This window comes from Oncorhynchus tshawytscha, linkage group LG14 (assembly GCF_018296145.1).
Source record: "Oncorhynchus tshawytscha isolate Ot180627B linkage group LG14, Otsh_v2.0, whole genome shotgun sequence".
NCBI classification, from domain to species: Eukaryota; Metazoa; Chordata; class Actinopteri; order Salmoniformes; family Salmonidae; genus Oncorhynchus; species Oncorhynchus tshawytscha.
In genome coordinates, this window is record NC_056442.1 from 44948666 (window position 1) to 44962523 (window position 13858).

The 13858-nt window shown below is 40.4% G+C and overlaps 1 protein-coding gene across 1 annotated transcript; it reads left to right on the forward strand.

The window, feature by feature from the left end:
- Nucleotides 1-7062: 7062 nt before the first annotated feature.
- On the forward strand, nucleotides 7063-10372 carry LOC112267270 (forkhead box protein L2). The gene has a single exon (XM_024445525.2). The coding sequence runs from the start codon at nucleotides 7377-7379 to the stop codon at nucleotides 8292-8294; it is 918 nt and encodes a 305-aa protein (XP_024301293.1). The 5' UTR covers nucleotides 7063-7376; the 3' UTR covers nucleotides 8295-10372.
- Nucleotides 10373-13858: the final 3486 nt, after the last annotated feature.

The following is a 13858-nucleotide window of genomic DNA, read 5'->3' on the forward strand; positions in this document are numbered from 1 at the left end:
GGTGGGGTAAAGGAGAGGTAGAGGAGGGATAGAAGGAGGATAACATGGGGAGGTAGAGGGAGGATAACATGGGGAGGTAGAGGGTGGGTAGAGGGGAGAAAGAGGGGGAGTAGAGGGAGGATAACATGGGGAGGTAGAGTGGGGGTAGAGGGAGGACACCAGGGGGAGGTAGAGGGGGTAACAGGGGGAGATAGAGGGGGTAGAGGGAAGATAAATCGGGGGTGGTAGAGGGGGATAACAGGGGGTAGAGGGAGGATAACAGGGAGATGGGGGATAACAGGGGGAAAGTAGAGGGAGGATAATGGGGAGGTAGAGTGGGAGTAGAGGGAGGTAGCAGGGGAGGTAAATGGGGTAGAGGTAGAATAACAGGAGTGAGTTGGGGGTAGAGGGAGGATAACAGTGGGAAGTCGGGGGGTTAGAGGGGGAATAACATTGGGAGGTAGAGGGAGGATAACAGGGAGAAGGTAGAGGGGGTTTGGAGGGAGGATAACAAGGGGGAGGTAGAGGGGGTAGAGGGGGAGGTAAAGGGTGGGTAGAATGAAGATAGCAGGGGGGAGGTCCCTGTTTATTTGCTCTGTCCTCTCCTTTCTGGGGAGGAAGAGACACATTTGAGGCGCTGCATGAGGGCTGTAGGTACTTCCTTCTTTTTCATCAGATCCCTCCATCCCCCCCTTGTCCTGTCCTCCCCTCTTATAAGCATCCAGATTAGTGTCCCACTCCTTGAAAGCGGCAGCTCTAACCTTTGGCTCGTGCGAATGTTGCCTGTAGTCCATGGCTTCTGGTTGGAAAATGTACGTACGGTCACTGTGGGGACGATGTCGTTGATGCACTTTTTGAAGAAGCTGGTAACTGAGGTGGTATACTCCTCAATGCCATTGGATGAATCATGGAAACATTTTCCAGTCTGTGCTAGCGAAACAGTCCTGTAGCGTAGCATTCGCGTCATCTGACCACTTCTGTATTGAACGAGTCACTGGTGCTTCCTGCTTTAGTTGTTGCTTGTAAGCAGGATTCAGGAGGATAGATTTATGGTCAGATTTGCCAAATGGCGGGTGAGGGAGAGCTTTGTATGCATCTCTGTGTGTGGAGTAAAGGTGATCTAGAGTTTTTTTCCCTCTGGTTGCATATGTGACATGCTGGTAGAAATTGGGAAATGGATTTAAGTTTGCCTGCATTAAAGTCCCCGGGCCACTAGGAGAGCCACTTCTGGATGAGCATTTTCTTGTTTGCTTATGGCCTTATACAGCTCGTTGAGCCTTGTCTTGACAAAGCAGTATATCCTTCGCTTCGGACTCATTAAATAAAAAATCTTTGTCCTGTTCGAGGTGAGTAATCGCTGTTCTGATGTCCAGAAGCTCTTTTCGGTCATAAGAGACGGTAGCAGCAACATTATGTACAATATGAATTACAAAAAATGTGAAAAAATAAACAAAATAGCACAGTTGGTTAGGAGCCCGTAAAACAGGAGCCATCCCCTCCGGCACCATTATTAACCTGCCCAATGCAGATGCAGCGACACCTTCATGTGCCGGGTGACCCTGGAGGGGCTGATGGAGCATGTTTTTTTTTTGTCATTTCTGTTCATTGCCCATTTCTGTCATGATAAAATGATTGTGTGCACACACACATGCAATGCACACACATACACATGCATGCAAAAACACACTTCCTTACACAACACTCTCAAATACACACATACCTGCATCAAACAGTGAACTCATTCATGTTTAATATGTGTTTTGCAGGGTGTGTTTTTGGTATTCCAGAGACCCGAGCAACAAGGCCTGATTGGACAAACCAAAGAGCATTCAAGCACCAACACCTGAGGTGGCCTACTTGTCATATCTGTATTCATCAGTCTCTATTAGAAATATAACATAACAACATAACATTTCAAAATATTTGTTTTCCTAATTTAAGACTGAGAAACATTTAGTAATCATTAAAAGAGAGAGTGTTTTTCTTGTTAGTTCAGATCAGGGTTGGTTTCATTTTATTTTCAACCACATGATATTTACTCACCAGTTATCCCACAAAACTCGCAACTGATCCCAGAACATCAGTTAAGATTCCCATGAAGTTCTAGTTGAGGTTGTATGTAACATTAGGATAAAATAAATATACAGCATATATGCTTTTGATAACAAAATGTAATTAAAGAAAAAAAGATTTAACTGAAATATCTTTGGAATGTTCTCCTAACATTCACTAAAATCTATAACAACTACAGAACATTCACCAAATGTTGTCATTAGGTTTCCAGGTAAGGAACAGATGAAATGTGTTTTGGGATCGTTCTTCCAACAATCAGGCGAATTTTGTATAGTCCTACAAACATTGTCTAATCATCAGCACATCGGAACAGGTTTTGTGTTTTGAGAACATTTGCTGCAACCTAACGAATGTCCTGGGAACTTTCACAGAAGCAGATTTGTTTTCAACAGAGACCAAACTATTTTGCAAAAGATATGTAGTACGTTATCTATATTTCAATAGGCTACATGAATAGATGACAGAATGTAGACTAACTGAAATTGATATTTTGCAGGTCGGTATAGCCTAGAAAACCTGATGGAGCAGCATTGTGACGCGTCCTCCTTCCTCACAGAAGGATCCATCTCTTCTCCACGTGGCCCAAGAAACAGACAAAAAAGTGTGTCACAGGTAACAGAGATATGGCTTGGGCTGGTCCCACATCAATACCGTTAACGCTTAAACGGTCAAAAGGGAAAGGCGGATCTGAGTATTGGTTTTTAACTGATCAAATAGTAATAGTTGTGAGGGATTTATTCGATATAAAGACTAAACGAAAACATGTAAGGCATGCAAAAATTATGTTTTTAAAAAATCTGTTCTTCAACGGTTCAGGAAATTTGGTAGATGGTTATAATCATTTACGCAGATTAGATTAAATACCAAACAGTGCACATCGCCTAATAATGCTCGGCTCATTTATAAGAGCTACGCATGGCTACGTCTGAACGTGATAGCCAGATGCAGTATAGCCCCACTGTGGGGAATAATATTATTGAGACAGTTAAATTACTATAACAAATATTGATCGAGAATTTGTGGAAACGTATTATTAATGAGAACATTCACATTTACATAATTCAAAAATTATGGGTATTGTTAACCACAATTACAAATGCATGTTCTATGTTTATAGACTACCCTATCCTAAACCTAATTTCTGTCTTGTTCAAATGGATATACTGCTGCCAGTGCATGGCTTCACTCCGTGGGCTGTGACTCCGTGGGTTCGTCCCGGCCTGGTCCCTGCCTGACCTGGCGGATCTCGTCCTCCGCATTCCTCTCGCGCACTCTATCATAAACATCCTCGCCTAGACCGAGCGCAGGAAGTGCGCGAGGACAGGAATTTCACTCTTTCAAAGTGCATTAAAGCTGAGGGCCGGTTAAGAGATGGTGCTGCCATGTTTGGTTTGTTATCCCATAGTAGGCCTACAAACGGGCTTTTCGACACACACAGAGGCGTATTCACGCGCTCTAAGAATTTTTGGTGTTGTTGTTATTTCTCTGTATCATTGTGGTGGTTGCCACTAATAATCGGATCGTTTATTAATGTCATTGTTCATATTATTATTTTGACTTCTACTTACAGAAAACCATAACAACCTCGGTGAATTTACGACTTGATATATCATTACTGCAATTCACGTGTCTGAGAAGCCGCAACAGAACCCTGTCAGCTGTGGAGTTGTTTTACATTGTATCTTTTTATTGCACTAAGCGTTTATTCGCCGATGATTGTTGGGGATCAAGAGATAATTTGAGAGGGATTTGTAGAGGGTGTGTATTTATCTAAGAGCAAAACATAGGCTACCCTGCGTCTATCTCATCTCTCTCTCCTATTCTCTCTGTTGTACATCAGTGATAAAGCTTTCTTTGCCTATGGTTGATTGCATGTATGCATTTTCTTTGTCCAGATAGGCTATGAATTCGTTCAATATAACAATTGAATTGTTATTTAGCTTAAACTTGGTAGTAGGCCTAGTTAATTCGTATGCGTGTTGCGTCATTTCGTTTAATATTTGAACATATCCATCACCAAATGACGAGTGCCATTGGTAATGAGAACTCCTATTGAAATCAGTCAGTCGTGGAAGAATAATGATGCCTGGTGTTTTAGACAGTATATCCTAGCTTCAATAGTATATCCAGAAGCTATACCCATCTTGCCCTCTATACAACTATTCTCTTTCTGCGCCATTTTATTGTGAATATTTGCATGATCCGTTTGGTGCAATCTTGGTTCATTGACTGTTAATTTGTCAGTGCGCCTATACCATGTCTTAGCACACACAGTGTAAAGGTTATAATAGGTTCATTAAAAATATACACCTTATTTCGTCAAACAACAACTTTCCTTCATTCACTTTTATCCCATTTAAAACGTGATATAAAGAAAACAAGCGACAATCGAATTAACATTCCACAGCGAGCTCTAAAGCCAAGCTATAGTTCAGGTTACACATTGGCCTCGCGCTAGGGGTGTTTACTGATTCTTAACATGTTTATTTACATCTTGTTGTGACGTGACGCGCGTGACTGTGGCAGTCAGGCCCAGATGCCTCACGCAGGTGAGCGAGGTGTCCGGGGGAAATGTCGACCTCTCCTGCAGTCGTTTGGAGTGAGACTCAAGCAAGCGTCCAGAGTTGTCAATAAAAGGTATGTATTGTTGATAAAAAAAATAAACAATCGTGTGGTATTCATAAAATGTTAGATGGAAAATAGAAACCATATAAGTGCCATTAATGGCTGATAAATACCTATAGGCCAACACTTGGTTCCAATACAGTAGAACCTATTTTGCCAAGGGATTCCTTGAAATCAAAAAGCTTTCCGACTGTAAACCATGCAGGGCATAGACAAGTCCTGACCTAGGCAACAATACATTATTTATTGTCACAGGAATGCTAAATGGTTTTTCAAAATATTCCAGTTTTAACAAAAACAGTTATTAAAACAGATCTACAATTTTAGCCTTGAGTTTGAGACTTTGTAGCCTTTTAAACATTGTTTTGAAATGCTCTATTTTGTTTTCCTTCCCACGATGTTCCAAAATGTGTTTTTTTATCGTTTTCTTTTCGTTTTCTTCAACCTTCTGAACCTTAAGTAGACCTACTGGTATTCGAATGGTGTTATTACAGTCATTGGTGTTATTGTGCAATAGACATTACTGCCACTGTTGTTATTACTGATTGTTTAATAACAATATGATAATAACAAAATGATTGTATGAAAATATCTATGATTGTTGACCGTTCAGCAATTTCTCTTCTCTCTATCAATTTGTGTTCCATCTTCTAATCATCATGGAGTTGGGCGCATGGGAACAGAAGAGACCACCCTTTCTCCGCAACAATAAAGAAGACTAAACAACTCTCCAAATCACGAGGTATTACTAAACACACGGGCACTGTCAGCACTGCCCAACGAAAGGAGCGAGTTTTGTGGTGTCTTCTTTGTTTTCACTCCCTTAAAAACCACTTTACCGCATCTGTGTCGCTTTGTTAAAGTAGAACGTAAATGAAGTATAGGCCTGTATTCACCTCCATTTAAAATAATAAAACCAACAAACTGTATCCTTGACTTTCATGTGTGTTTGATATCCAAAATATATTTGTAATCTTTTTGAAAACGAATGTTTGGGCATTTTGGTGAAATGATATCCCCAAACACATTTGACTTGACCATGCATAATACAACACTTCCAAAATATGTAGCATATTATAGCATATTTATCAACAAAATACGTTCCTACACTTATTTGGTGCATTTTTCCACACTCATGCAGAAATCTAAGATTTGATCGTTCTTTCTATGCATTGTAGGCCTATGAGAGACTATGTATGATAATGAATTGTTATTGTTCTTTATTTCATTGCTATTTGTATAAGTTGACACCCATTTTAAAAGTACTCTTACAGTAAAAGTAACCACTTCGTTTATTTTGTCGACGCTATCTGAACTAGACACAATTAAGTCATATATTTTCAGCATATGTTTATGGTCCAAAAACATATGTGAAAACAATCATCAGGAACCTGAGAAAAGTCTTTATTTTAGGGCTGGAAGCTGCCCTCGGTATCCTCAAGTAATTGCGCGCTGAGAGACGGTTGGCTCTTACTGCTATTCAGCTGTTCCCCGGTGAGGAGAGCCGGGGCTTCTCTACAAGCGACCAGCCGGGTCCAGACTGTGGGCTAGTGGCGGGCGATGACACACATGCCAATGCTGTTCCACCTGCGTAAACTCTCATAGCACGGAAATACCATCCCGGAAAAAGTCGACGGGACCCACATGGGTGGCCAGGGAAATGTATACCCCCTCCATACACCTCCACCACAACGCCTGCTAATTAAGCGGCACTATCAATCCAGGTTTTCTGCGGCTGCTGCGGACAAGCGGTCAGTAGCTAATGAGGCTTCAGCCTGCAGTCAGACGGAATGCAGAAACATATTGAGGTAAATCTGAGGATATAGGCCGAGGCTATTTACTTACAATAGCTGAAAATACTATTTATATTAGGCCTACCTTGTTTTATCATTGGACAATATTGAAAAGTGCAGTCCATGCAAACAAAAATATTATCAGTTATGAATAGTCGATAGGCTATTATTTTGTACAAACTAACTATAAGTCAACATAAATACAGGAATTAATAGTTGGCTATTTTGTCAAATATAACTGTCCCATGCAACAAGTGCTTTTTAATGTCATTGAAATTCATGAAATTATTTAGGGTACCTTGAAGTTCTCTTCCTCTTAATCATTTTTATTTGATACACTAACTGTTCTCTAAGCTGTTTCCTAATCATTTGCAATGAGTGGTATATTGTCTAAACCCCACTATAACACGTGTTATTTTTGTACCGTGTGTGAATAGGAATATTTAGTTGATAATATGAAGTGGGCAGACAAGAGAGATTCCTCACCACGCAGCTGTAAACCAACAGAGGCGGAACTCGTCTAATGCGCTCAAATCACAGAGCAGTACGTCGCACGACGCACTGGAGAGCTACCGCCACTAGCAGGCCTACCGCCTGCCTGTGGGGGGAAAAAAGCCAAAAGGGCTGGGCTAAGAGAGGAATCAAACCACAACCTGGGCTGCGCTTCCATCACAAACCAGTTTGGGAGAAAGTATGTTCTAGAGGAGAGGCTGGTGCATAACAAGTCACAAACTGTGGCTCAAAACTCGGATTTCTCTGCGCGCTAAACGTTAAGGAGGCAGCGTCAGAGTTTTGTATTGGAGTCCATTTTGAGGTGCTAAGGCTAATATAATTTTCTGCAAGTGTAGTTAATCGCGTTTGTTGTTCTGCATTTGTGCTGGATTTGTTTTTGTTTTGGTGTGGGCAATGATGGACACTTACCAAAACCCAGAGGATGACGCAATGGCCCTGATGGTCCACGACACCAACACCGCGAAGGACAAGGAGCGACCGAAGGAGGAACCGGTCCAGGAAAAGGGTTCGGAGAAAACGGACCCGTCTCAAAAACCACCATATTCGTATGTGGCTCTCATTGCCATGGCCATCCGGGAGAGCACAGAGAAGCGCCTGACTCTATCTGGTATTTACCAGTATATAATCACCAAATTCCCTTTCTACGAGAAAAACAAGAAAGGCTGGCAAAACAGTATCCGGCATAACTTGAGTCTGAACGAATGTTTCATCAAAGTTCCTCGCGAGGGAGGCGGCGAGAGAAAGGGGAATTACTGGACCCTTGACCCGGCGTGCGAGGACATGTTCGAGAAGGGAAACTACAGAAGGAGACGTCGAATGAAACGTCCCTTCAGACCTCCACCGACCCATTTCCAGCCCGGGAAATCCCTCTTCGGCGGTGATGGGTACGGCTACCTGTCCCCTCCAAAGTACCTGCAGTCCAGCTTCATGAACAACTCGTGGTCGCTGGGCCAACCGCCCACCCCGATGTCCTACACCTCCTGTCAGATGGCCGGTGGCAACGTGAGTCCAGTAAATGTGAAAGGACTGTCCGCTCCCTCCTCATACAACCCGTACTCCCGGGTGCAGAGCATGGGTCTCCCCAGTATGGTGAACTCTTATAACGGCATGAGCCATCACCACCACCCGCACGCTCACCATGCCCAGCAGCTGAGCCCGGCGACCGCTGCGCCGCCCCCGGTCTCCTCCAGCAACGGAGGTGGCCTGCAGTTCGCCTGCTCCCGCCAGCCTACGGAGCTCTCCATGATGCACTGTTCGTATTGGGATCACGAGAGCAAACACTCCGCGTTACACACGAGGATTGACATTTAGAGTTTACCAGAGGGCCACTTGTAAAATGGACTCTTGTGAGAGAAAGACAATAAGTAAATTCCTGTGTATTCAAAACAGAAACAAAATTATTTTTGAAGAGACAATACTATGACGGGCTCTTTTGATCCAAATAATGTACTGAACATTAATATGGAAAGACATCCAAGTGGGGATGGTGAGGGAATTTTCAAAAACTGTAAATTGTGAGATTAAGTGGTCACAACTAAGCACGAGGTAGCATAACTTTTTGTTGCATTGGACAGAAGGCCGTGCTATTGTATGTTAAATTTGTCAAATCCGACCAGTTCCCTTTTCACGGGGATACGAATTCCATGAAAACAAAACAAACAAAACCCTCTCACTGTCTTGGAATTTTAAACATCACCTGAACGAGTGATAATTGAATTAGAACTCCTACGTATTTGAACCAGTATAGTGCACTGAGCGGACTCCAGCAAAACCAGGTGAAATGTTGATTCTTTAGCCTGTCTTTATTTTTTTTATTACCGTGTCACAGTTCTTACTCGGGATGCAGGTGGGGAGATAGAGCACCGTCAGAAGGAGCAATACCAAAGATGTGTTACTTCGGGGGTCATCGACTTTTTAGGCTTCGTGACCTCTGATAGAGATGGTTTGGTTTCCGATAACATTCAGTCCAGTGCCAGATTTTTTTTTAACCTTTCTTGTTTTTTATAATCGTAATTATTTTTGTCTCATTCATGTTGGGACCATGTTAAATTAGCACTTTTCCCTCTTTTTCTAGTATTTTGAATTTCTTAATAAACTTGTATTTCTTTCAACGTAAAACATTGGTCATTAATTAATCGTTATTTTTGCAAAAACGGTCTAAACCACAAATTTCAACAATTATCAACGATAATATTATGTTCATTATTATTATTATTAAGTGGTCTATCACTAAACAAATGCATGGCCGTTATTATCCGGCTTGCAACGTAGGCTTAGAACTATACATTCCACAGATGAAGTTAATTGTAATTCTATCCGTGAAAGTTGTTAACTTAGGTCTAAACCCGAATGTGTATTTTTGTCTTGAAAATGTTCATGTTAAATTCCAGTTATTTCAACATTTTTGGCATGTAAATCCTTTGCGTAAAACATCTCCAAATATCTGGCAGATGCGTAATAAGGCCTAATACTTTTGTACAGTTTAGCTAAAGTTTAGTTTACTGGTAGTTGGTTGGATATTTCAGTTTTTTACACTAAATATATATTCTTCAGTTCGAAAGTAGTTTTGGAAAATGCAATTTAATTCTAAACCATTTGAACTGCTAAGCTATTAATTAGACCTTCATTTGATTCCAGTGCCAACCCTGTTGCTTAACACATGAAAACACTGCGTGGCCTGCTCTGGGAACTTGCATGCATTACAACTTTTGGCCAAAATGAAAGCGTGAACTTCTGCTTTATCTGAATAGTCTACATTCATTATTAGAGTTACAAAATACATCTACGGCAACTCATTTGTCAGCAGAGTGCAACAATTGAAGAGAGAAAATCAAAGAAAAAGCTGTGCGTGTTTAAGAAGACGTTGTGAACTTCAGAGGGTATTTTGGCAGTGGTTGTTCCGAGAGCGAATGCTTAGCAGAAACAGATGCTGCAGAAGTTAAGGGTCGCCATCCCAGTCATTCCATTTAATCATTATCCCCATATGATGTAGGCTAACCTCCATTATGTGTTTAAACGAATTGTGGCTTCAGCCCAGTGAGCTTTTCCAAGGAGCATGGAGGGCTTTCTCTGTGTGATTATCAACTGCTCATGCATAATTGCTCAATGGCACTTGATTATTATTACTGTATTATTATAATTATTATGAATGAATATTATTATTATTGTTATTATGATTATTATTATGGCCTGTTATTATCATTTACAATAAGGTGAATTTGGTGAACCAAGGAGTTTGGTCATGGATGAATTCGAAATAATTTTGCCATCCACCCGAAACAAATGTTCTGTTACACTATGTAGTTTACCATTACTGCACGATTCTTATCTAACGATTGCTTGGTTATCAGTTGGGTTGTCCAGATATTCGAATAAATTATCCTAAGGCATGTTGGCCAAATATTTTCAATTTATATAGCCTAGACCTTTATTGGCTTATCTGCTGGAAATCAAGCTATTTGTATCCATATGAGCTAAGACCATTTCTTACATATGAGCTAAGACCATTTCTTACATATGAGCTAAGACCATTTCTTACATATGAGCTAAGACCATTTCTTACATATGAGCTAAGACCATTTCTTACATATGAGCTAAGACCATTTCTTACATATGAGCTAAGACCATTTCTTACATATGAGTTTAGACCATTTCTTACATATGAGCTAAGACCATTTCTTACATATGAGTTTACACCATTTCTTACATATGAGCTAAGACCATTTCTTACATATGCGCTAAGACCATTTTTTACAAATGAGCTAAGACCATGTCTTACATATGAGCTAAGACAAGTGACGTGTGAGTGGGCTGGGTTGAGCGCAAAGTAATGGATGGCACCATACTGTTTTCCAACATTTTGCTAAACAAACCATAAAACCTACTAAGCCTCTAGGCAATATGTCGTGTCGTGAACGTTTAAAACGTATTTCAGTCTCTACAATCCCTACATTTAACCGACCTACAGGCTACAAAACAAATACATCCGCCTAGATTGAAACGATGTTTCATGTTGATGCCTAAATTGCTATGGTCTATCACTGGAGAATGATGTTAGAACTTTACACACGTCTATCCAACCCTGTCGTTTTTGTCTGAACGCGCTGAATCAAATGTAGGCCTACGTGCACTTCCTCGTGAGGCCCAAGAGAGCGGTTGCCAACCCTTGGGGCAGTGACGCTCTTGAAAAGAGAGACGTGGTGACGAGTGAGAAGCTTTCAATACACGTATTTTCTCAGCCCTCTTCCACCTATTATCCATTTCAACACACTCAGGTTCATACTCGAAGAGTTATCGGGTGACTATCGTCTGGTTTAAAACGTTTTTACAATGATGATATAAGGATTTTTATACATACAAGTTAGCCCAAGTTGTCATTAATATATTATAAGCAAATACTTGTTTGCTTGATATGCTTGTATGGAAGCAAATGTGATGCGCACAGAGGATATTGTGACCCTTTCCTTAATTCGTTATTCATTGTGCGGGCAAGGTGAGTCACGAAAAGAGTACATGTCCTTTTCGTTTGTACGCTTGGAGAAGATGATTATGATGAAAATGAAACTCATGACTTATATAGTGTTTTCCCAGTTATAGTCTATGCCTTGAAGCACTGTTGATAAACAGCCATTGTATATAAAGCAGTTTTTATTTTATTTTATTTTACCTTTATTTAACCAGGCAAGTCAGTTAAGAACAAATTCTTATTTTCAATGACGGCCTAGGAACAGTGGGTTAACTGCCTGTTCAGGGGCAGAACGACAGATTTGTACCTTGTCAGCTCGGGGGTTTAAACTTGCAACCTTCCGGTTACTAGTCCAACGCTCTAACCACTTGGCTACCCTGCCGCCCCAGTTATCATACTATCAGCAGGTGCATGTTTATTAATAGGCCTGGTGCCACTTTTGCATCGTTTTACTTTCAGCTGAAGGGCTTCGGTTGAAAAGATTGGTGTAACGCATTAGCCCACCTTTGTAATCACATGTGTATGAGGCAAAATGTAGATACATGCAGCCCAACAGAAACCATAATGGTTAACGGTTTTAGCTTTCTGTGTGGGCGTATTCCATAACTGGAGAATAGATTTGCATATGAGCCTATATAGCGTATTGAACTATGTGTATAGCATCCCTCGTTTAAACACAGACAACCAAGCGACCAATTTGTTATTTTTAACCTAAACAAATAGTCATTTAATGTCTTTTGAATATCAGAGAATAAATCGCTTCGACCCGCAAACGAAAGTCAATGCATTTAGCCATAGCCTAGAATGGAGGAAAAATGCTTGTTGTGAAATGTCATGTGTGATTTATGTTGTTATAGCAGAAGCTACATTCAACAAATCTTTGTAGGATATAAATAAATAAACATGAGAAACAAATCAATGTGTCATAATACTCATATTAATAATTGAAGACTGAATTAATTAGGCCTGGAAAATGAACCTATATATAAGTCATCCAACTTTAGAATTGTGCACTCTAATACTCATTTTTAATAAACTTAGGGACTAAACCCACCTCAGCAAAGAGGAAAAAGAACAAACAGTCGTTCAGAGACAGACTAATAAGTTGTTAGTTGTGCACTCATTCAAGCTCAGCGAAGCCACGTGGCGCTCCATCCCACAGATGTATTTACTGTACCTGGTATGTCTCTCTGTTTTGCGCGCTGGATGAGCAGCGCGCGTACAGCACTTTTCACACATCTCCATCCTGTGCGACATGGTTGGAATGAAGACCTAACTGTGTATATTTTCTGTTTCTTCACATTCATGTTTTGTAAACAACAAGGAGACAAGGGCGCGTATGAAAGGCCAGTGTATTCTAAACATGCTTCTTAAATTAATAAATACAACGTTTCACGAAAAATAAGGCATACTGTCAGCGACCTGGTAAATGAACCATCTTCGGAGATTAGCCCACATTTAGCCGACGATGGATGTGTAATTAATATCTTGCTTTGTCTATTTATCCACCTGAACGTATTAATACATTCGTAAAATGATGATTATGATAGCCTATATTAGAATAGTATAATAATTATAATTGTTATCATCGCTATTTTCAACATTCAACATACAATATGTTGTATTAATTGTTACAATTCCACAGCCAACATTCATGCTGATGATATGAGTAGGTACAGGATTCTGAGTATGTCTGAGTATCGGTATAGAGGACCCGAACATGTCGTGTAAAACAATGTCCTTGCACATGCAACCGTAGAGTTGCGTTTTGTTTATTTACATTTGTTGAGTACATGCTTTGACAAAGACATGACCAATGCATTTAGGCCTACTTTAGATGTTGCAATAGATCTTTCTCTTTTAGTTTACTGTTAGTACAGTATGCAGTCCCTTCAGAAAGTATTCACACCCTTGACTTACCTCCCATTATGTTGTGTTACAGCCTGAATCTAAAATTGATCAAATTTGGATTTTTTTTTTTTTTTTTTGGGGGGTCAATGGCCTACACACAATACCCCATAATGTCAAAGTGGAATTATGTTTTTAGAAATTTTACAAATTAATGAAAAATGAAAAGCTGAAATGTCTTGAGTCAATAAGCATTTCAGGAGTAAAAATGTGCTTAAGTCACAAAATAAGTTGCATGGACTCACTCTGTGTGCAATAATAGTGTTTCACAAGATTTTTGAATGACTACCTCTTCTGTGTAAGGTCCATCAGTCGAGCAGTGAATTTCAAACAGAGATTCAACCACAAAGACCAGGGAGCTTTTCCAATGCTTCGCAATGAAGGGCACCTATTGGTAGATGGGTAAAAATACAATGGGTACAAATGTAATAAAAAGCAGACACTTAATATCCCTTTAGGCATTGTGAAGCTAATAATTGCACTTTGAATCGTGTATCAATAC